Source organism: Harpia harpyja, chromosome Z (assembly GCF_026419915.1).
Source record: "Harpia harpyja isolate bHarHar1 chromosome Z, bHarHar1 primary haplotype, whole genome shotgun sequence".
Lineage (NCBI taxonomy): Eukaryota > Metazoa > Chordata > Aves > Accipitriformes > Accipitridae > Harpia > Harpia harpyja.
In genome coordinates this window covers 76,959,913-76,981,115 of record NC_068969.1, presented here as the reverse complement: position 1 = coordinate 76,981,115, position 21,203 = coordinate 76,959,913, and the positions used below count along the sequence as shown (strand labels likewise).

At 36.8% G+C, this 21,203-nt stretch overlaps 1 protein-coding gene across 3 annotated transcripts in view; it reads left to right on the top strand.

Moving 5' to 3' along the window:
* The window catches only part of ALDH1A1 (aldehyde dehydrogenase 1 family member A1), a 53,251-nt gene extending 33,015 nt beyond the window's left edge, over positions 1 to 20,236 (top strand). For all 3 annotated transcript variants that reach the window (XM_052778541.1, XM_052778544.1, XM_052778543.1), the window contains 10 exons: positions 1,416 to 1,545; positions 2,610 to 2,671; positions 4,687 to 4,815; positions 7,637 to 7,750; positions 9,423 to 9,525; positions 10,092 to 10,276; positions 13,443 to 13,607; positions 15,521 to 15,678; positions 17,212 to 17,286; positions 19,612 to 20,236. In XM_052778541.1, coding sequence (XP_052634501.1) covers positions 1,416 to 1,545; positions 2,610 to 2,671; positions 4,687 to 4,815; positions 7,637 to 7,750; positions 9,423 to 9,525; positions 10,092 to 10,276; positions 13,443 to 13,607; positions 15,521 to 15,678; positions 17,212 to 17,286; positions 19,612 to 19,684 — 1,194 coding nt within the window. In that variant the 3' untranslated portion in view covers positions 19,685 to 20,236. The remainder of the gene's footprint in view (positions 1 to 1,415; positions 1,546 to 2,609; positions 2,672 to 4,686; positions 4,816 to 7,636; positions 7,751 to 9,422; positions 9,526 to 10,091; positions 10,277 to 13,442; positions 13,608 to 15,520; positions 15,679 to 17,211; positions 17,287 to 19,611) is intronic.
* The last annotated feature ends 967 nt before the right edge of the window (positions 20,237 to 21,203 follow it).

Below are 21,203 nucleotides of genomic sequence, written 5' to 3'. Positions count from 1 at the left end.
TTGCCTGGAATGATGAGGGCCTATCTCATTTAATCAGTTCCTTGTTTCTGAAAGCCATCAAGCATTGCTGGCTTCTCTGTTTGTTCTGTTCTCTTCCCAGGTATGATATCTGCAATGTGTCCAGTTAACTAAAACTGTGGATTTCACAGGGGGGCTCTTGGTGACACGTTTTACTTGCAGGATCAGTCTGTAGACTCAGCCTGAAATGCTAAAGAACCTTGGACATACAAAATAGCAAATTTAGAAAAAAAAAAAAAAAAAGTATTTCTAAATTCTGACTAGATCTTGAAACTATAGTTTGGGGTTTTCCTACAAAGTATTCTAACAGTATTGTTCACAAAGCTGAAGATCCCCAGTGTATCTGTGCTTGAAGACTCCAGAAGAAAATTCTAGCAGTGTCAAGAAGATGTTGACACTATTTAAGAACTGCACATGGTCTTTAACTAGATGTCCCAATGATTAGGGGTATTGAAATGGCATTAATCTAAACCATACTCCCTAGATTTGGCTGGAAATCAACCCTGTTTGGTGCTAGTCTCTCTGTGGGATCATTAAAGTACTGTGGGTTGAACAGAATTGGTCAGCTGAAAAGTTATAGAGGTTGAATGAATATTTGCTGATTATTATTCTAAAGGTTTGTATCTGCCTGGCATGGAGGTCCATGGTATGGAGAGTCAGGACTGGCTTCAAATAAGACCAGTTAGTTCACTCAGTCAGTAGTTAGCCAATAAAAGAGAGTCTCTTCTGTATAAGTATTATTCATAGTGAATTTTTCTCAGTTAGGAGTTCTTGATGGCTCAGATCCTTCCTTTGCACAGGAAAGACTCAAGGTATTATTTGGGGCATTTTATTCCATGCTTTGAGTCTTTTTGCTCATATATGTTGATAATCATGCATTTATTGAGCACCTAGAAAGATGTTCCTTAATAATTAAACAGCACAGGGTCCTAAGTTAATGTGACAGTTATTTCCAGGAAACTAGTGCCTACCTTGGGTGTCAGTGCATATAGGCTAAGGGAGGCCACTCATTTTATTTGCATCACTTATTTGCGCAGACTCCTAGCTGATCTTTTAATCTACATTTGTAGAATATTTAATTTAAACTAGAACAGTGTAACTGATTCAGATGGGAGAAATGTTATTGTTTTTTCAGAACATCTCACCATTACAAATGTGCCATGATCGTCTTACCTGCATAGGTCACTGTGAATAAACCATCACAAAAATTTCTCATTTGTAAATTGCAATGTTGGGTTTTTCAAATGCTAAGTATCCTTCAGAGGGGAATTAATCTAAATGTTTGTACTAAAGCTGAAAACCTCTGAACTGAAAAACCAAAAGCTAAATGTCAAAGTACAAGCATGAGGACCATTATCAATATTTGATATTAACACTGTAATTGTTGTTTTCTGCAGACAATGGAAGCCATTGATGGTGGGAAACTCTTTTCCACTGCCTACCTAATGGATTTAGGTGCCTGTATCAAAACATTACGCTACTGTGCAGGCTGGGCTGATAAAATCCACGGGCGTACTGTTCCAATGGGTGAGTAGTTTTGAGATAACAAAAGTGTGGAACTGAAGCCAATGTGATCTGTAAAAAACTGCCTTTTTCTAAAAGTTGTGCAACACAAAAAATATCTCAGACAAAATATTTTAGATAGTTCTTAATATAGGTTATTTAAGATTTATCATAGTGCTCATTTTAAACATTTAGTGCAGTTACCGGTATTTATTTCTTGTTCTATACACCACTAATAAGTACTCTTTATTGACGAAAAGATTTTAGCCTGTATGTACATCTAAGAAGTCTGATAGGTTACTTTTGCATAGTAACCTACAGTTTATTCAATGGTCCAGTAATGAAAACCAAGTATTTGTTTATTAAAGCTAAGATTAGGTCAAAGAGTAATATTTGTTTCAGTTATTGGATAATGTACTAGGAAGAGTACTAAGAGAAAGGAATGAGGAAACATTCTTTTATTTTGCTGAAATTTCATTCCATTCCTTCTCCCATTAAGTAGGTCTATGAAAACATTGTTTCTAGCTGCCTTCTCTCAGAAGGACAAAGCAAAGAATGGTAATAAAGAAGGAATTAAGGAAAACTAGAGTGATAAATACTTCCAACTTTTTTGCATCACGTAGATCTCTATACTAGGTTTAATGGAACACATGTTTATTTGAATCAAAGAGAATTTTATACTTAATGGATTTGATTTAAGCTAAGATCTAATATTAAAAAATGTCTGATATGTACCTAGGATTGCAAGTAGCTTTTAAAAGAGCACTTTCTAAAAAAAAGGTGATAAAAGAAAAAAGAAATGAGGAATGCTTATTGGTGTGCTGTGCATACCATATTGAGAAGCAGGGTTATCACTGCAAAAAGTCGGTCAGACTGGCAGAATCAAACCTTGGAGATATGAAGAAAGTAGATATTAAATCCAGATGTACTTTATGGTTGGGGTTTTGCATAGTTAAGATTTTGAAAATATAATTTATAAGTAGAATTTTATCCAGCTAAGTTTGGTATCCAACTTTATCTTCTTTCTGATTTAACTGTTTCTCACAAAGGTTTTGTCTGAATGTCTAATTTATTTGTTCTTTCCCTAGATGGAAACTTTTTTACATTTACAAGACATGAGCCTATTGGCGTGTGTGGCCAAATTATTCCTGTAAGTTGGAACCATTTATGTAACACAAATGTTCCTGTTACAAATGGAAACGCTTTTGAAATTTTGTCTATGCAAGTGCATTACCAGTCAGAAACTTTCAGGTTCTGAAAGATAGAGACTATCCTGAGTACTCATCAAATACTGCAACATGGAGTATTTGATGAGTCAGTCCAGTCCAGCCTTGTCTCTCTCCTCCCTGTATAGGGAGGGAAAATAAATCTCAAAATGTTGACTGATGGATTAGTTTGAAAGACAGAATTGTGTTTTGTTGTAAATGGAAGAATTAGAAATAAACAAATAGGAAAGGGTAATATTTACAGCCTATAAGCAATAAGCTCTTTAGGACCTGGAATATCTGTTCTGCTCTGTACAGCATCCAGACAGCAGGATCTTTATTTATGACTAAGACTCATTCACCATGTTGATGGTACAAGTAACAACACAAAGAATGTGTCCAATAAGCACAGTGATACTGAGCCATATGTTCCCAAGCTCCTGTTTGGAGTGTGTAATTCCCATTTTTGAAGTCACTTATTTTAAGTGAAAATTCAAAAGGCCTATCTGAGTCTGAACATCCAAAATGCTGAGGAACTCAACTTTTAAACTTATTTGTGAGGTCTAAACAGCTTCAGTTGATTGCTGTGAAAATGGTTATAAGCACTAGATACTCCTAATCCGACCACCTCTTTGCACATGGTAGGTGTGAGCAGCCTGACCCGACCTGCTCAACAGTTTACCAGATTCTGAAATAGTCAGCTTGTCTATCAGGTTTGCTCAGACATGTGGGTCCCACACATGTTCCTGATATCTTTCAGTTGAGCTTGCAGATTTGCTATCTCTTTAGACCACCACATTGATTTGGAGAACATCACTGGAATACATTTTGATCCAGCCTCTAGGAGAGCTTGGGAATATGCTGGTTTAGATTCTCTTGTAGGTCAGGCACAAGATATTTCAAGTAAAGCACTCAGAGTCAAGATATCCTAAAGAATTAGAAACACTAGATGTGGCCACTTCTAAATAAAATTGTATCCTGGAAGTATAAGCAGTTAGTATAAACACTGGCTTCCCTTATAAAATGTTCAAGGACTTCTAAGTGTATCTTTATTTTCTCTCCATTGAAATGTGAACCCACCAAGTTGGAGGCTTTCACATAAACCAAAAATTTTGAGGACTATGTGAACGCTGTAAAACACTTTTACTAGCTCATCATTTCCATTTCCTTTCCACTCACACAGTTCCACTTCAGTGATGAAGATCCAGAAAACCCTGTAATCCCTTACTTTGTGTTCTTTGTGCTCCTGTTATTTTTGGGGGTGGGGTGACACTGAAATGAGATAAGGAGAGAGATAAAAAACAGTTGCATGTATACTCCTCCAAGCCTTTCTGACATAATAGGTAACTGTTAACTGCCTTTTTCCCCACTTACATAAAGGTAAGGCACACTGTGGCTTTTGTGCTGAGGCTCTTGGGCTCAATGCTTCCAAAACTATTAGAAATATTCTCAGAGGGGCAATCCGTTTTTCCCCCAGCCACATGGTCCCTCATACTGTTGAATATGGGGTCCAAAGGAGTCAGCTGCCCTGCAGTCTGGCTGGACTGACCACAATAGAGAGCTGCCAGTGAAACATCCAGGGAAGAGAGCAGGGGCAGTATTACATGTTATTACCTTGTCTCCCTTAGAAAACTGAACTGATGACGCATGTGATCATTTAACGTAACAAAACTCCCAATTTCACCACTAATCCAGCAACTTTCTGTAAGGCTTTGTTAGAGGAGTACACTTATTGTCTCTTGAACTTTTAACTAAAACCCTGGATCCCATGGACTCACATAGACCAAAATCACTGGTCTTTGTATAACATGGCTTGCTTTTTCAAAATATCTTCATTCTGAAAGGAGTTCAACAAAGAGTTCAACTACCCAGCTGACAATTCACACTATTATCATAGAAAAAGCAAAGGCATTTTGGTGATATATGAGAAATAGGATACACCTTCTCGTCTGTCTTTCAGTGGAACTTCCCATTGGTTATGTTCATCTGGAAGATCGCCCCTGCCCTTTGTTGTGGAAACACGGTGGTTGTCAAACCAGCAGAACAAACTCCACTGACTGCCCTTTACATGGGATCCTTAATTAAAGAGGTAAGTCATCAACAACAGAGTTTTTTGCCCTTCTCAGAAATGTAAGAGTATACTGCAGCTGAAATGCCACAGAGGTAATACAAGCCAGGCTGTCCTCTGCAAGTACTTCTCATTGCATGTCTAGCCTTGTACTATGGAACTTACCTTACTGTAAACCAGTGAAGCAAATCCAGGGTAAAAGCATGCATATCTTTCAGCCTAGTCCACAAACACAAAAAAACCCACCCACAATAGCAATTTAGTAAACTCCATTCCTTGGCAAACATGTTTGTATTACAAAAGCACAGTACCTTTCAAAGCCAAAAGCAAACAAGGAATCAAGAGCAGAGTACTTAGAGGTGGTTGGCAATGACTTTATTAGCATAGTTATCATAGAAAAGGACCTGTGTGTACAGCTCATTATTATTATGTTTTAATTGAACGAACTTTTCATCCACCGGGGTTTATTATTAACAAGTAGCTGTAAAATTGAACTGGTGACTGCTGCCAAACTTGTGAACTCTTCTCACACAGAAACTGGGAGAATACACTTTGTGCTCTTGAATACAAGGAGTGTGGTAGTTTCTTCAGTGTCTCCAAAGTTACTTTGGCTATTGTGCCCAGCCTAGCAAACACCCAAAGAAGAACAGTTAAATAGTTTAGCTATCTTGCTTCCCAATAAAATCAACAAATGTAATCTAACATGTTTGAAGAGTTGGCACAGATGTCAATAATCACCAGCACAATAACCTTGCAGAGTGTTAATGGAAATGACTTGACACATTTTATTATTCTGCTTCAAAACAATGATTCAGCAGAGCATACTGACTGGTTATGTGTTAATATTTCACAGAAACTAAATGACTATCAGGAAGGAGCCAAGTCTTGCTATTGCATCACATAGTAAATGCTATTAGATAATACTGGGGAGGAGGAATTGCTTTAAAAAAAATCAGAGATACCTTCTCTATTCATTTTTAACAATAAGTATCAGAAAGTATATTTCTCTGAAGAAGCAGCTTTACAAGGAAAGTAACTCTGTTCTAATTAAATATCTATTCTGATATTCTGATTTCCTGAAAGGAGAGCTCGCAAGTGGGAGTGTGATCAGTGGTCCATTTTGTATGCACACTTACAATGGTTACAGAGTGGTAATGACTGGTATAATGCCAGAGTATTTTTAGTAAAAGGCAAGATGATTGTCATTTTACCCATTCACTCAGTGTTCCACTGGATGAGAAGCTTAAGTATATAATTGCTAAATGTCTTTGTTGTGTTATCTGACAGATATTGTAGAGCTTTAAAAAAATACAAATATTTATGTTATCAAGTCCTTCAAGGTTTATTCACCCAAAACTAGCTGAGTTTTAATTTACACTCAGATTACCCAAATAAAGTTGAACCCCAAATCCCTGATAGTGACCAAAACCTCAGTGATCACTTCAGTAGCTGTTTTAGACTTCCTGTGAAACTATCTAAAGATCTAATTTAACTTTCTAGTTCTCAAGTGTCCACATTAAAAAAAAAAAATTATAGTCACTTTTGGTAATTCTCACTAACCTTTTTAATAGTCCTCACAAGGTTTCTTTGCTAATATGTAGAGAATAGCTTCTAATACAGACATGGAAATTAAATGCCCAAAGTGAGACAGTGTCCCATAAAACATAGTCTTCTTACTTTTCTCTACAAATTAAGTGTGAAACTCAATGCTAAGCAAATAGAAGGAACCTCATTGTCTCATCAGTTCTGGGGTAAATATTAATCTGGAATATTAAATGAGCATAAAAAGCATTGATAGAATGTATCTGAGCATGAACCTGTAAGTAACCTAAGTTGCTTGAACAAAAGTAATGGTCTGGTGTCCATAATGCAGGACATGAGGTTTAGGAGCTGTAACTCACCAGTTGAAATTCACCATTTTCCAGATGAAAATGGAACCTTTGCATGTAATTCCAAAGTCCTGTTTAACGCTGAGAAGAGACTCATTTAAGTAATAATACAGGAGGTGCATCTTTTTGGTCTTTTAATTTTATGTTTGCTCTGCAAGTGCCATTGAGATCCCATACCTGCCAATAGGAAATCCAGCCACACTTCACACATCCATGGGAGTTTCCCTGACAAGCTGTTGGAAGAAAATAACTTATTTTGCCTATGAATGGAACATAACTAATACAGAATTGGTGGGAAACAATAGATTTGATTTGGCCAACAGGAAAAGCTTCTTTAAATAGAAAACTGGAAATGCTGGAACTGTGCATATCTCAGGTAGCCAGCTCTTTCATGCTTGGTAGCTAACCTGCCTCTTTTGTGCTGTAAACCTTCACGTTGCCCACTCTCTACTTTCAACCCATGTCCAGAGGAAGAAGTAAAGACATTGAGTTTGAAGTACTATTTCCATAATTTTTCTTAATAGAATTGCAGTGTAAGTCAGCAGATCATTAATTAAATTCCATCTCATGTAAGGGATAATGAGCAGAAGTCAGCAAGCACACAGGATGAATGATTCAAATAACTTTAATGAAGCAGACATGAAATTAAGCAATCTTTTTCTTTACACATCTGACTGGGGGAGGAAAAAAAATTATTCTTTGGCAATGACACTGAAAAATAACTAAAATAAAATGTTCTTTTTTTAAAGAGCCAGTTCAATAGCCTAAAAGACAGGTGAGGGAAAGAGAGTGTAAATCATGTGAGAATGAACACATTTGGGGCTCTAGGGCTGAGAATAATTGTATGACTGAGAAAAGGTGGTGGGAGAAGTGAAAAGGGAAGTAAGATTTTATAAGACATGGTCTTCTAGTCATCCTTCCCCAAATTTACAGGGATCTCTCTTACAATTCAGGCCGGATTTCCACCTGGAGTTGTGAACATTGTGCCAGGCTTTGGACCCACCGCTGGAGCAGCAATTTCTCACCACATGGATGTAGATAAAGTAGCTTTCACAGGCTCTACAGAGGTACTATAATGAATGCAAGAAAATACAAGCAGGAAACGTGCCCCTCTGATTCCCAGTAATGATTTACTGTCTAACTTGTTCTATGTAACTATTTTAACTTTTTTCTTTCTTTTGGCTGCTGGTTTGTTAAACAAAGTCTGTTTAATGATTTGTTGGTTATTATTAACTTTAAACATATTTAAACAATGTTTGTATTGCAGGAAAGCCCTTCAAACAAAGTCACTCTGTGAGATACAATAAGTTCTAGTATACCAAGGCTATTTTAAGTCTTGTCCTTTAAAAGGAAACATTTTCATAATTTTTTATTTGCTTCTTTTTTTTTAAAGAATAATTATTTTTTAAAAATGCAAAATGTGAAACAGGCTGTGCTCCGTTCTCTTTAATTTTAATAACAACAGGATGGTAGGAAGGTACTTCAGAAAACTCATTCCTGGTTCTGCACACACTTAGGTGAGGTGATGGCTTTTTGGTATTTGAATGATACTGATGATCACCTGGGTGGTCCTAAAAGTATATCTGAATATGTGTCAGTTTAATAATTGAAAGGAAGGTCACTTAATTTTCTGTAACCTGCAGTCTGAAGAACAGCAGGTGATGTGATTGAAGATTTCTCAGTGCAGGCATTATATAACTATATCCTTGATACAGTACATTATATTATCTGTCTGTATGCATGCTACATGGAAGAGCTGCCAACTGGTCTCTTAACTTCTTGGATGTACACTCCAAATATAAATGTCGTTGCCTCATATAAAGGATCAGTAGACACCAAGAGCAAGAACAATGTTTACTCTTAGAAACATTTAGCTCTAAAGTAACAGGAAAAGAAAACAACCCAAAAATGTGACATCTGAGAAATACCCTACAGATGTCGCCAATGGATAGTAACAACTACAATTCTCAGTGCCACATCCCTCCAAAGACAGGTGGACCAGAGGGTGTATTCATAGACTTTGGAGGCAGTCCTCTTCTTCTGGTGTAATTTAGCAGCAAGAAATGAAGGCAGGAAGGTGGGCAGAGGGAGGAAGCTATCTGATCGTTACTACACAAGAGCAGTTACAGACCAAAACCACAAGGGTTACAAGCATGTTTTCCCTTCATAGTTTCTCCAGGACAATTCATATTAAGTAGTTCCTTTAGTTATGCCATCAGTGGAAAGAAGCAGGGTACGGGTTCTGCCTCACAGTGTCCATCTCCTCTTCTTCTTTATTCTAAGGGAGAAACTGGAATAAGGAAGAGTTGGCCGTGCAGGCAGTGTAGATATCTACTTTTTCTCTCATACACTTTGTGCATCAAAGGGCTTTCCCATGTATAAAACAGGGGAATTTCAGCCTAATGGGAGTAACTGGCAGAGCAGAATCAGTGCCTACTTTAAATCACAGATACAAGCAAGTAGAGTGGTGGTAGCCAAAAAAGCACCAGACATCTTTGGCAAGTAACATGAGTGTGTCCAGGGGGACTCTTTCCTAGAAAGCATTCCTGGTTTGTAGACTGGAAGTCACCTGCACCCTGACTCTTCAATTTTTATTTTTGTTAATTTATTTTTCATTTCTAAAATTACTGGAATAGTAGACAACTGCAAACATATTTTCACTATTGAGGAACTCGGAGAAGTGTTATTGAGATCATAATAAAGTTTTTGAGATGAAGCTGTCCTCTCCCTACCTTTTAGGTTGGCAAACTGATTAAAGAAGCAGCAGGGAAGAGCAATCTGAAGAGAGTTACATTGGAACTTGGAGGAAAAAGTCCTAACATTATATTTGCAGATGCAGACTGTTAGTACCATTTTTATTACATAAACCTACTACTTTTGCAAGTCACATGTTCTTTTTCTTTTCATTGTCAGTAAATTATTTGTACCTGTTTAATGAAGGAGTAATTTTTAAAATTTTCTGGTCACACCACAGTTTTAAGTTAGATTGCCACCAAAAACTGGTGGCTCCTGAATGGATATGAATCTCTGACAACCTGTCCACCCTTACTGTAATTAAGGACCATCCTAATCCAGCATGAATGCAGAACCAAAAGCAGCTAGATGGATCTTATACAGGTTTATTAACCTTCTAGCTGAATACTCCTCTTGGTACTGCTGATAGGGGAAATAATGTTGAATCTACATTTCATATAGAACACCTGAATGTGTGTTTGTCTAGGAGTACCATGCTAGTCTTGATAAGAGTAGTTTTGGACATAAATAAATAGATGAATATCTGTGTTTTAAAGGGCCATAAAAATAAAAAGTGCTAAAAAAGGAACTGAGATGGAGTGACAAAGGTTTGTAAAGAATTTATGATGTGACCATTCAAGTTTATGATCTGATGAACTCCACATTTCTTTGCAGTGGACACTGCCGTGGAATTTGCACATATTGGTCTGTTCTACCACCAGGGACAGTGTTGTATAGCAGGATCTAGGATTTTTGTGGAAGAGCCTGTTTATGATGAGTTTGTTCGCCGGAGCACTGAACGAGCAAAGAATTATACTCTTGGGAATCCTCTGTTGCCTGATGTACAGCAAGGCCCTCAAGTAAGTAATGTTACATGTTTCCAGTATAATTGTAACACATCACAGTTTAATGTACTTCTAAAGCTATTGTTGCATTAGTTTCAAGGCTAAGTACAGTTGTCTAGGGGTTAGTCTAGAGAATCAGGAGGAAGAAACTGGAATGGTGGTTGTTTGTGTCACTATCATAGGCCTAAGGGTGAGATTTCTTTCTCTTCTCTAGTTCCTTTTATTATGGAATGGGAAAAATTATATAGAACTGAAATGTTTTGAGAAAGATCCAATGAAACAGCTGTAAAAGTGCAAGTACGATCAGATATTGCTAACATTATATTCAAATAGTGCCACTGTAAGTGAGTAGCTTGAGGAAATAAAATTTAATAGTGTCTTTTCCCCTTTTTCAATGTGCTAGTGTTTTATTATCCTTCAGTTTTAGAATATTACACAATTAAAATGTATCATTTTGTACTTTTTCCTACTTGTGTTAAAAGGTTATGCCAACAGCTTCCCCATAAAATGAATGCTAAACTGCAGCATTAAAAAGCATAGCTATCACAATGCTATGGATTCAGTGGATCACATTAGAGCATTGTTAAATTTCATCTAGAGTCTTATTCCCATATCAGCTTGTACTATGGGATATATATTTTCTTGGCAGAGCTATTATGCACATATTTGATTGCCACAGAATAAAGGAACTGTATTAGAGACAAAGCAAAAGTTGGAGACAAAGCAACTCCCACATATTTGATAATGTAACATGTTCTTCATTTGTTATCATAGTCATTTTATGTAATCAAAGACAGCAAGTAAACTGGAAAACTGTATTCTAAGCCACACAAGTTTTGTAGAATTTAAAAATAGTAAGGATGCTATCTTGCTATTCTGCAATGTGTCCTTGCTAACAAGCCAATATGTTCATCTGAATAAATTTAAGTGCCAGAGGACAGGAAGATTGAAACAAGTAAACTCCAGGTATCTGGTGTACAGCTAATATAAAACTAACAGGAATCTACTCTCATGTTATTATGGCTTTACTGAGTTTTAAATTCATGCTAATAATTTAAATGAGAGATGAAAGTAAACTTTTACTAAAAAAAAAAAAAAAAAAGGAAGTTAAAAGTGAAAAAAAGCATTACTGAAAACATTTGAAAGAGCATGAAGACTCTTTTCTCCTCCAGTCTCTTCATTTGGCTTTCTTGACCTCTTTTTTTTTCTTAGCAAGCTTTAGCAGAAATCTTAACTTTTTTATAGGTTAGCAAAGTTTTTTCTTTTAGAGCTGGTATGATCCCATTTAATGGAAAATTGTAACCATGCGGTTTAGGTGCATTTCTTTTGTGGTAATTATGTTAAATATCTCTCTTTGTCTTCAAATTCCTTGTTGTGCTTTGACTAATTCTTTCTAGAAACAAAAAATGATAGCCTGTATCAGGCATATTCACTGTGCTCTCTTGTCATGGAGCCTCCCAGAAAGCCGTCTTTGTCCTCCAGTGCACAGGCCCTCTGGAGCAACACCTGCCTGAGGCAGCAAGTTTGAGTAATGCTTTGCACAGTGGGCACCAAAGAAGAGCCAAAGGCCCTACTGTAATTCAAAAGATCATATATATGCTAATTCACACATTATTAAGAAAAATAATGATGATAATAATAACAAAGGAACAACTGACAGCAACGTGAGCTGTATCATCTAAACCTCATCTTCTCTTCAAGATGTTTATGCATAAGAGATATTTGGCCACCAGGGTAGCAGAAATTTTATGTCTTCAGCATTCAGTAAGGCAATTGTTTGAAAGCTAAATGACAAAGGGAGCATGGAGAACTAAAAATCACCTCCCTATAAATATCCTTATAAATTCATATCCTTATAAATATAGGGTTTTATCACAGCTTTAGCTGAATAGCTGTTTAGTCTAATACCCATCCAGGATTCCCCAAAACCCTTGAAAATGTTGTTCTGTTCCATGACCATGGTAAAACTTGTTGCTTAAACTTGAAATGTGACCTTTTCATTGCACAAATAAGAGAATAAGATGATACACACCTACTCTGCTGACTGATGAGTATGATCACAGAGAAGAAGCTTCTGTGCAAGAGTCCCCCCTAGAAGTAATCTCAGTATCTTCATGAGCTAATGCTTGAAAGGCTGGACTCTGAAAGAGGGAAGAAAAGAATCATGAAAATGGAACAAATAAAAACAAAAAGAAAAAGAGGGTGTTAGAGGCCTCTACCAAAAAAGTTTTACCATCGCGTTTTTCTTGACATAAATATTATCTTGTGCATGATGTCCCTTGAGGCTTGAAGTGGTGATTGGTTAATGTGGAGAGGGGAGGAGAGGAAACAATGTGTGATCTGTTTCTAGTCCCCATTTGCACTATTTCCTTTTATTCACTTTGTCACTGAAAACTAGAAGGGGTTAGAGAAATATAAGCCCCTACTGTACAACACCATAAACTCCTTTTCCAGCCAAAGATCATGCATTTTGCTACACTATAGACCCAAACTGCAATATTCTTGGCATATATGTTGAATTTGTTAGTAGGCTTGGGCAAGTGGAGGGGCAGAGGTTGGCTTCATACCATAAACAATCTGCCATCTATGTTTCTCAAACTACAATGTAAATGTCCTTATTCCACTAATAAATCAGAATGAACTGAAAACAGCATTGAATTTCAGGTATATTTTATTGTTGCTTTTTAACTTCCTTTAAAAGTTTAGGAAAACAGTATGGCCAATCTACCAAACCTAGTGAAGTACAGAAGAGTCTTGTGGGCTAGATCAAACCCTCTGTTATTTTTGCAGAATCAAGTTCAGCAATTTTTATTTCGATGAACCATTTGCCTTTGGCAAGAGTACTGTGAGAAGTATAAAACACATTCATTGTATAGATTTTTTTTTTCTTTTCTTACTGAAGAAAACCAGGATATCAGTCCCTCTACAACTAATACTCCTATGTCAAAATTTCTGATTACTTGTCTATTTGAGAAAAGCCTGCAAGGTTTTGAGAAGTTAGTGACAAGAATATTTGCAGGGCTCTCCAGCTGTTCCACTTCAACACATGCAATTAAACAAAGCTGGAACATTGTTAGGTTTCAGTTAATGAGTTAGAAGAACAATTCCTATTAGTGTGTGTTGTTTTCATCCCTGCAATATCTTTTTCTAATCCAAATTTTATCTAATCTAAAATCTTTAGATTGATAAAGAGCAGTTTCAAAAAATCCTGGAGCTAATTGAGAGTGGGAAAAAAGAAGGAGCCAAACTGCAATGTGGAGGAGCTCCATGGGGAGACAAAGGTTACTTCATCCAGCCCACAGTTTTTTCTGATGTTACAGATGATATGCGCATCGCCAAAGAAGAGGTAAATAAATTCTTGGTAGCCGTTACTCTCACTGGAGATCATCTGTTTAAATCTCTGTACAAAGTACCCATTTAGAAGGTCAAGTGGCTACATAAAACCACTCTCAGTAAATCTGTCATTCCATCCCCCTGGTGTTTAAAATGCTTTTCTTGGTTTCTGATGCCTGTTTCACCAACTCTGTGGTGCTGAGGGAGAGGAGTATGAGGCTGGCCTGCCAACAAAGGCTCCAGCTTAAGCTGGCAGTAGATAAGAAATGCTGAAGTTTGGATTGCTTACATCACCCCATTCTGCCCATGTCTCACATATCAGAGTCACGGTAACCTGTAACAGAGAAGCAAACCTTGAAGGCACAGCTTGTGAACTCTTTGCACTGCCTAAGGAGCCACTTAAGTTGGGGTTTGGACAAAATATGCATCAAGCAGCTATTTTGCAATAAGAGAAAATAGTTAGATTGTGCTTCCACAGGCATTTTGTTGGTGGCAATTATAGCAAAGCAGAGTTTTTCCTTTGCCGGGTTATTTAACTTAGAACAGTTTACAGATGTGTTTACACAGTGTTGAAAGAGCTTTTACTGACCCAACTAAGGTGGCCGTTCCAGGCCATCAGTGATCATCTACAAGGAATGGGAGAGTTAAGAGTGCAGAGCTGCTATGTCATTGAGAAAACCAGGGTTTTTTCATATGTTTTTTTACATTCATCTTGACTAACAACTGCTGAAGTTGTGCTGCAATTGGTGTCCATTATACTTCTTCATACTAGAAAGCTCCTTCAAATTTGTTACAAATCTAGGTGTTGCTTTATATAGCCAGCAATACTGTGCTGATGCAGTCTGCTGAACATACCTAGTACATTCAGCAAGAGTCAACAGGGTGAGTAAAAATGAACACCAGAGCATCTAGAGTTAGTTGTGACAGGGAGAGAGCTGTGAAAAAGGAGAGAGCTGTATGAGAAAGGATTTGGATTGTTTCTGCTGGTCTGGGAGGCAGGTTGGAAACTGCACAGAGGTATGTTTTTTCACAGATCTGTTAGTTTCCTTTGGGTCAGCAGTACAAGAACTGCTTCTCTCACGCTATTTTGAGTGTATTGAATAATGAAACCCCAGAGAGCCAAGGCAATTTAAAGAATATCCAGGTTCTGAAACTCACAGCTTGAACAGTGGGGGAACATTCAGTGGTTTTCTGATCTGTGTAAATCAATCCCTGCAAATCTGGTTAGAAACTAGCACTTTCCAGCAAAATCAAGTGGAAAGCTCACAATCTATGGGAGTGGAAGTAATTAGATGTGGTAATAACCCCCTGCCGTACACAGCCTTGGCACTGTGTGGTGGGCATGGGCACCTCTGGCTGAGAACATAGAGCAGTGGTAGTGGGAAAGCTGAGCCTGGGGGACTATTATCTCACATAACACCCATATGGAAAGCAGAATTAGTTGTTTCACTTGGCATACATGCTCAGTTGTGCAGCTACCTGCAGAGATAAAAGTCTAAATACAAAGTTTAGAGGAAGGAAAAGCTGAATGTCTTTCTTAACTCTAAAACTGGAGCTTACCAAGAAAATACCAGTTCATTGGTAACCAGTATAGATATGCAACACACTGTGACTCCATGCTAACTACCTTTATGGTGGGTGTCTTTTAATCTTTATTTATTTGTTTTCACAATTTACTAGGGTTTTTTATTTATTTATTGTTTTAGTAATTTTATAATAGGCTATCTTGATTTGCTTCCTACTACAAAAATCTTATCTTTGTGTGAATTTATAATCCTTTTTAGAACTCTATTGTGAGATGTACACTCTTGACTGAATGAATTCAGGAATAAGGCCATCTGACAGAAATAAATTTTAAAAATATAAATTATTTACAATAGTAAGTTATGCTAGTCTACTTCATATGTTTACATGTGTCTGTAACAGATATTTGGACCTGTTCAACAAATCATGAAGTTTAAAACCATAGATGAAGTTATCAAGAGGGCAAATAATACTACCTATGGCTTAGCAGCAGCAGTTTTTACCAAAGACATTGATAAAGCACTGACGTTCGCAGCTGCTCTTCAGGCTGGAACAGTATGGTAAGTAATGGCTTTTTTTAATTCTTCCTTCAGAGCTCCAGGTACCAATGACAGTAACTGTAGGACATTTTAACACTTCTTGGGTGGTGTACTTTTATATTTCAATTCCTTGTAATCTTTAGAGAGGTAGATTAATGCCAGCCTCCTGTGTCTCTCTTCCCTTCACCTTTCCATACTTAATGTGCTATTAAATAAATATTTCTTGTAAGTCTACACACAATTATCCTGTAAACTTAGTCTAAAAAAGGAAATTGACTTGCTAAAAAGGAAAGGAGACAAAAGGAAGTACGGTGAGAGTGCTACTTACCTTTCCATTCAGGATCTGAGGATAGCCCAATACATACTTAATTTGTGGGCATCATTTTCTGTACTGTGTAAAGAAATGAATTATCTGAAGTTCTATTGCCATTAACCTGGGCAGAACATTCACGTGTGATGGAAAAGATTGATAAAATGTGGTTGAAAAAAGGAAAGAAATGCAAGTGGGGGGAAATGCTATAAGGACAACTTTTTCCAGCAATGGAAAAGAAAGAGGCAACCTGTATGGAGTTGGAAAGGCAAAGGCCGAGAGATGCAAGAGTGAGAGCTGGGAGGAATAGCAGACTTGAGTCTAATGACTATCACTGACAGACACCTGCATTTCCCTGCAATTATATCACTGCATCAGAAAGAGAACAACCACTTTTTCTTGAACGCAAAACCTGTGTCCAATTTACATTTTATCTGAAAGGACTTGCAACCAGCACAAATTCCTGCCCAGGTCCAGTGACCTAAAGTCATACGCTTTCTAAAAATAAGTTAACAGTTTTGATTTAGGAGTTGGTATTCTTTAAATGGAAGAAAGTTTAAAATAAAATTGGAATCTTTGGGTTTTACTCTTACATGATTGCTGGTCTGTCTAGGAGTCCTTAAACATGAGCAGAACCTCTTTTGTTGAAACCAGTAGACTGGTAGCAGGAGAAATTATAAAATATGAAAATACAGAATACCTGAGTTGATAATGCTGCAAGACAAAACCAGCTTCTCACCTAGGGAACAGGATGCACATTCTGCTAAAACTCTTCATACTACAAATTCTCCTGTGAAATTCTTTTCTTACTCATTATTGTATTTTTGTTCTCAACCACAATACAGAATATGGTTTAACATTGAGTAGAACCAAACAAAACTTCCTAAAGGTATACTGAAGCAATCCTGAATTTATCTATTGGAAGTGTACCTGCAGAAGACTTAACTGTGACTAGTCTTTGGTTTGAGAGCTTATGCACTAGTTAGCAAGGAATTTTATCATAACTATCAGAGAAAGATATGACTGTCACTCTGCTTGAAGACCCTTGATGAGTGTTAGAATCCTGATCATAAGTGTAGTTTCTGGTCTCTAAACCTTGAACTACACATATTTTTGCAAATATATTACTCAGATATAGGTTGTGAATATCACCACAGGTTTTTTACAGTCAACAGAAAAACATGGATTGTTCAGAAGTGAAAAAAGTTGTTTCACTGTCAAAAGTAATTTTCCTGTTCTTCCAGGGTTAATTGCTATAGTGCAATGTCTGCTCAGTGTCCTTTTGGAGGATTTAAGATGTCAGGAAATGGACGAGAAATGTAAGTAAATACTTTTAAAACTGTTGATTCACAGGAATTGCAAAATGAAATTCCAAAACCCAACTTTAAACTTTCATAACTAGGATGCCCAGTTTGAAATGTTATCAAATTAGTCTATACAGTGTTTAAAGGCTTCATGTTGTCAGAGCCAACGTCAAGCAAAGAATTCCTCTATAAAACAAATAAGAAAACTACTTAGATATACACACTTTTCCAAAATGACCATTTTTAGTAGCTTGTGGCTTATTGATAGGCAAAACTGATCATTGTGCTTATGGTTTACGGTTTACAGTTTTTGCATATATATAGATAGAGTCATTTGCATGAAGGTATATATGTGTGTAGTTTGTGGAATCCCCTTTAAGTGCTAGGTTTTTGAAAACACAAGACATTTCAAAATCCTTGATTTAAACAAAAGTTTTCAGTTTTAAAAGTCCTCTGACAACAATGTTTTTATAGTACGTTCCAGCTTGGTCAAAAGTTATGATAAAAATAGTACTCTGTAGTCTTTGGACCTTTGGTCTTTTCTCAACTTAGAAGTGGAGGAGTATACAGAAATGATAAGCTAATCAAATTCTTTCAAATTTCTAAGGTTTAGTCCAGTTTCAATTTGAATCATGTCCTGTCTTACCTGTATTCATCCTGATCTTCATATTAGTAAGAGAATCATGTAATATGTTACATCAGGAAACATTTGATATCATACATGTTCATAACATCATGTAGAATTATGTCTTCTGGGGGGTTTTGGAACATAAACTGCAAGCAGTCCTTTGTTAAAAATGCCATATATCTGGGAACAACAAATTATTTTTAAAGCAATGAATAAAAATCAAAATATGTAAGTTTTCCCTTTTATTAAGCCAAATGCATAGTGCTTCTAATGAATAATGGAAGTAATTAAAAAATATATGTGCAGGTGAAGTGCTTCAGAGCTTCTTTTTCTCTTTTTTTTTAAGAGATAAAGGCTAGGGTTTTCATGCTTGCTCATCACTGGACTCAATCTGCTCCTTATGGCAAAGCTCCCACAGACTTCAAAGGAAACAGAGTTATGCCAATGCTAAGAGCTTTAAAAAATGTCAAAATGAAAAAAAAAAAAAAATCTAGGCCATTACTATCAAGGACTGTTTTGCATTTGGTGGGTGCCAAAAACTGGGAGATCGTCAATTCTGAATCACAGCCTTTTGCAGAAATATTTTGGGGATTCGTTTGCTGGAAGTAACAGGAAAACAATAATAGGCTATCATAAAGATTGATATTCTCTATAACAGTGCATTTTGAAGGAGTTAAGCTTTTGTGCAAAGGAAGTTTTCCTAATGCTTGGTTTAAAATCACAATTAGTGGACCAATAAAAATATTCCTGCTAAAGGGCAAGGAAGGAATTAGTACCAGACAGATGTCTGCCATGGAAAAAAGTTTTGTAAATATGTGGCAATCAATTTTAGGAGAGGTGGAAATATGTGTGAAACAACTGCACTGAAACAATCAGGAAGACAGTGTGTCAAGCCATTGACTTCCTTGAATCCCACAATAAAATTCCCTCTATAATTCTTGGAATAATAACATTGTGAATTAAACTACTGAATGTCACATACTAACAGAATGCCTCTTCAAAAATGAAGAGAATCAGTAAACATTTTCACACAGCATGAGAGTCCTGAGCACAGATTTCTGTTTTGCGTACATATGTATCTAGCAAGATGGCAGTGAGAACTGGATAACATTATACTGTAGCAAACTCTTCTTCTATAAAACAATTAATTATGTCTAAATAGTTTGACTGTGTCAGATGTCAAACATATAGGCACACAAGCAAGCTTCATCTCATCATGTAAAACATAAAGGTGGATTCATGCTAATAACATGTCAGTAAGATTTAAGTGTTTTTTACTGTCTGTAAGATTTCATAGTAGATTAATTATGTCCCCCATTTACTTGAGATGAAGTGTCTGTTCTTTGACTCGAGAAAAGTCTTGACATCAGAGGAAGGCCTTTGCAAATAACTTGTTGAGCGTGCTTGTGAAGACCTAACATGCCTGATTTCCTGCACAGAAACCCGGTTGAGAAATGCACTAAACTTATTAAACGCCATTCTTTTGCACAGAAACAAAATTGCTTTCTCCCCCACTTCTCTCAGGAGACAGCTGCTGTAGCTTTTTGAAAGGCTTCCAGCAGCAGTCTAGCTGCACAGATGTCTTCCGAATATGTCCAGTATACTTGTCATACATCTGGCCAATTGCACAGCACCACCAAAAATCCCATCCGGGACATAACTCATATAAAAAGCATTAACATAAATATTGCTCTTGGTTCTCTTTTATCTAGGGGAGAATATGGCCTTCATGAATACACAGAAGTTAAGACTGTCACAATCAAAATCCCACAGAAGAACTCATAATGCTGCTTGAGATGCAGAATTCAGCATCTTCAAATGAATCTGAAAAGGCTATCTGAATTCTGGAAAGTTTTACATCCCAAATTATTCATTAACCTTTTTGCTTTCTGATTGTATAAGAAGTACTTGCTTACATTAACAGTATAAAGAATAATGTAGAAAATTTTAATGCAATTAACTGAGAAAAGGACACTTTAATGCCTGGTACATAGCTAACTAATTTTGAAATTCATGTTCAGAATGAACTACTTTTTATTTTCAGTGGAAGGTCTCTGTAGTGCTGTGAAAATGTTCCTTTTTCAATGTATTCTACAGGTACAGTTTGAATTTATATGCTTTTCTAAATGTTAGATGGCAAGCTCTCTTTGCATTTTCTTTTCTTTGTGGCCTTAACAAAAGCACTTATGAGTAATTAGCAGATAGATACTTTTCTGTGTCTTTCAAAAATACTAGACTTCTCTTAGATATATTTCTTAGACTACTGAATTTGTTCATTGTAGTACACAAATGTAATCTGGATAATATTAAACATTAAAGTCCACTTTCAAAACCTAATATTGCTCTTTTCGTTAGTCCTTTCTGTTACACTGGTTTACCACTGGGCACTATGTAGCACATATTTTATATACTTAAAGAGGCACTGCTGTCTCAATGGTGTGTTTAGGTCATCAGAAGTATACTGTATTGGCTATATGGAGACTAAAGTCCCTAATTCTCTGACAGTATTATAAATGGAAAAATATGAACATACAGAACACTGGACTATATGCAAAAAGCCATCACTTGGTTTTGTAGTGTTAAGTATATAAAAAAGCCTTAACAGATAAGAAGCACGAAATATTGAAGGGAAAGCAGAAGGAGAAGGGGAGATAAGGGAAGGCAATCTCCTTTGTGATTTATACCTGCTCCATTTTTTCTGTGCTCATATGCCTGCCTATAACTTGCATGTTTTCCTCCCTCCTCTTTCCTCCTCTAGTCCATTGTTTCCCTTCATCCTTTTTCCTCACCATCTCTTTTTCATATAGCTGCTTATTCTCATAAAGGCCCTCTGCAGATATGTGTCCCAAGCTAATCTCAACCTCTAAGGTCTCTCTGTCTGTGCAGCTTCGGTGTTTTACTGTTCTCTGCTAGCGCAGCTATCAGCACCCTCTGAAGGCCACTCGCCATCAGCAGCAGCCAGATATAAGCTCTGGGACAGTGGTCTACAGACATCAAGTACAGCAATTACATAACCTGCTACTGACAGGGTCATATTTTCTCTAGACTGAATCCAGAGCTACAGTTCATCTCCTGTTACGGAGGGTTAGCCTTACGTACAACCTTACGTACAAGCTCTGCCTATTAGTAAGAACATAGAGCACCACAAAATTTTAAGCAGCAAGTATAGAGAATGTGCACAGAATTGAAAGTAAAGAGGTTTTGTTCATCTGGATATGCTTATCTTTTTTTTTTTTTTTTTTTTTTGATAAGGTGGTTAAAACAAAACCCAGATCAGGCTTTCACCCTATGACTCTTCTCTGGA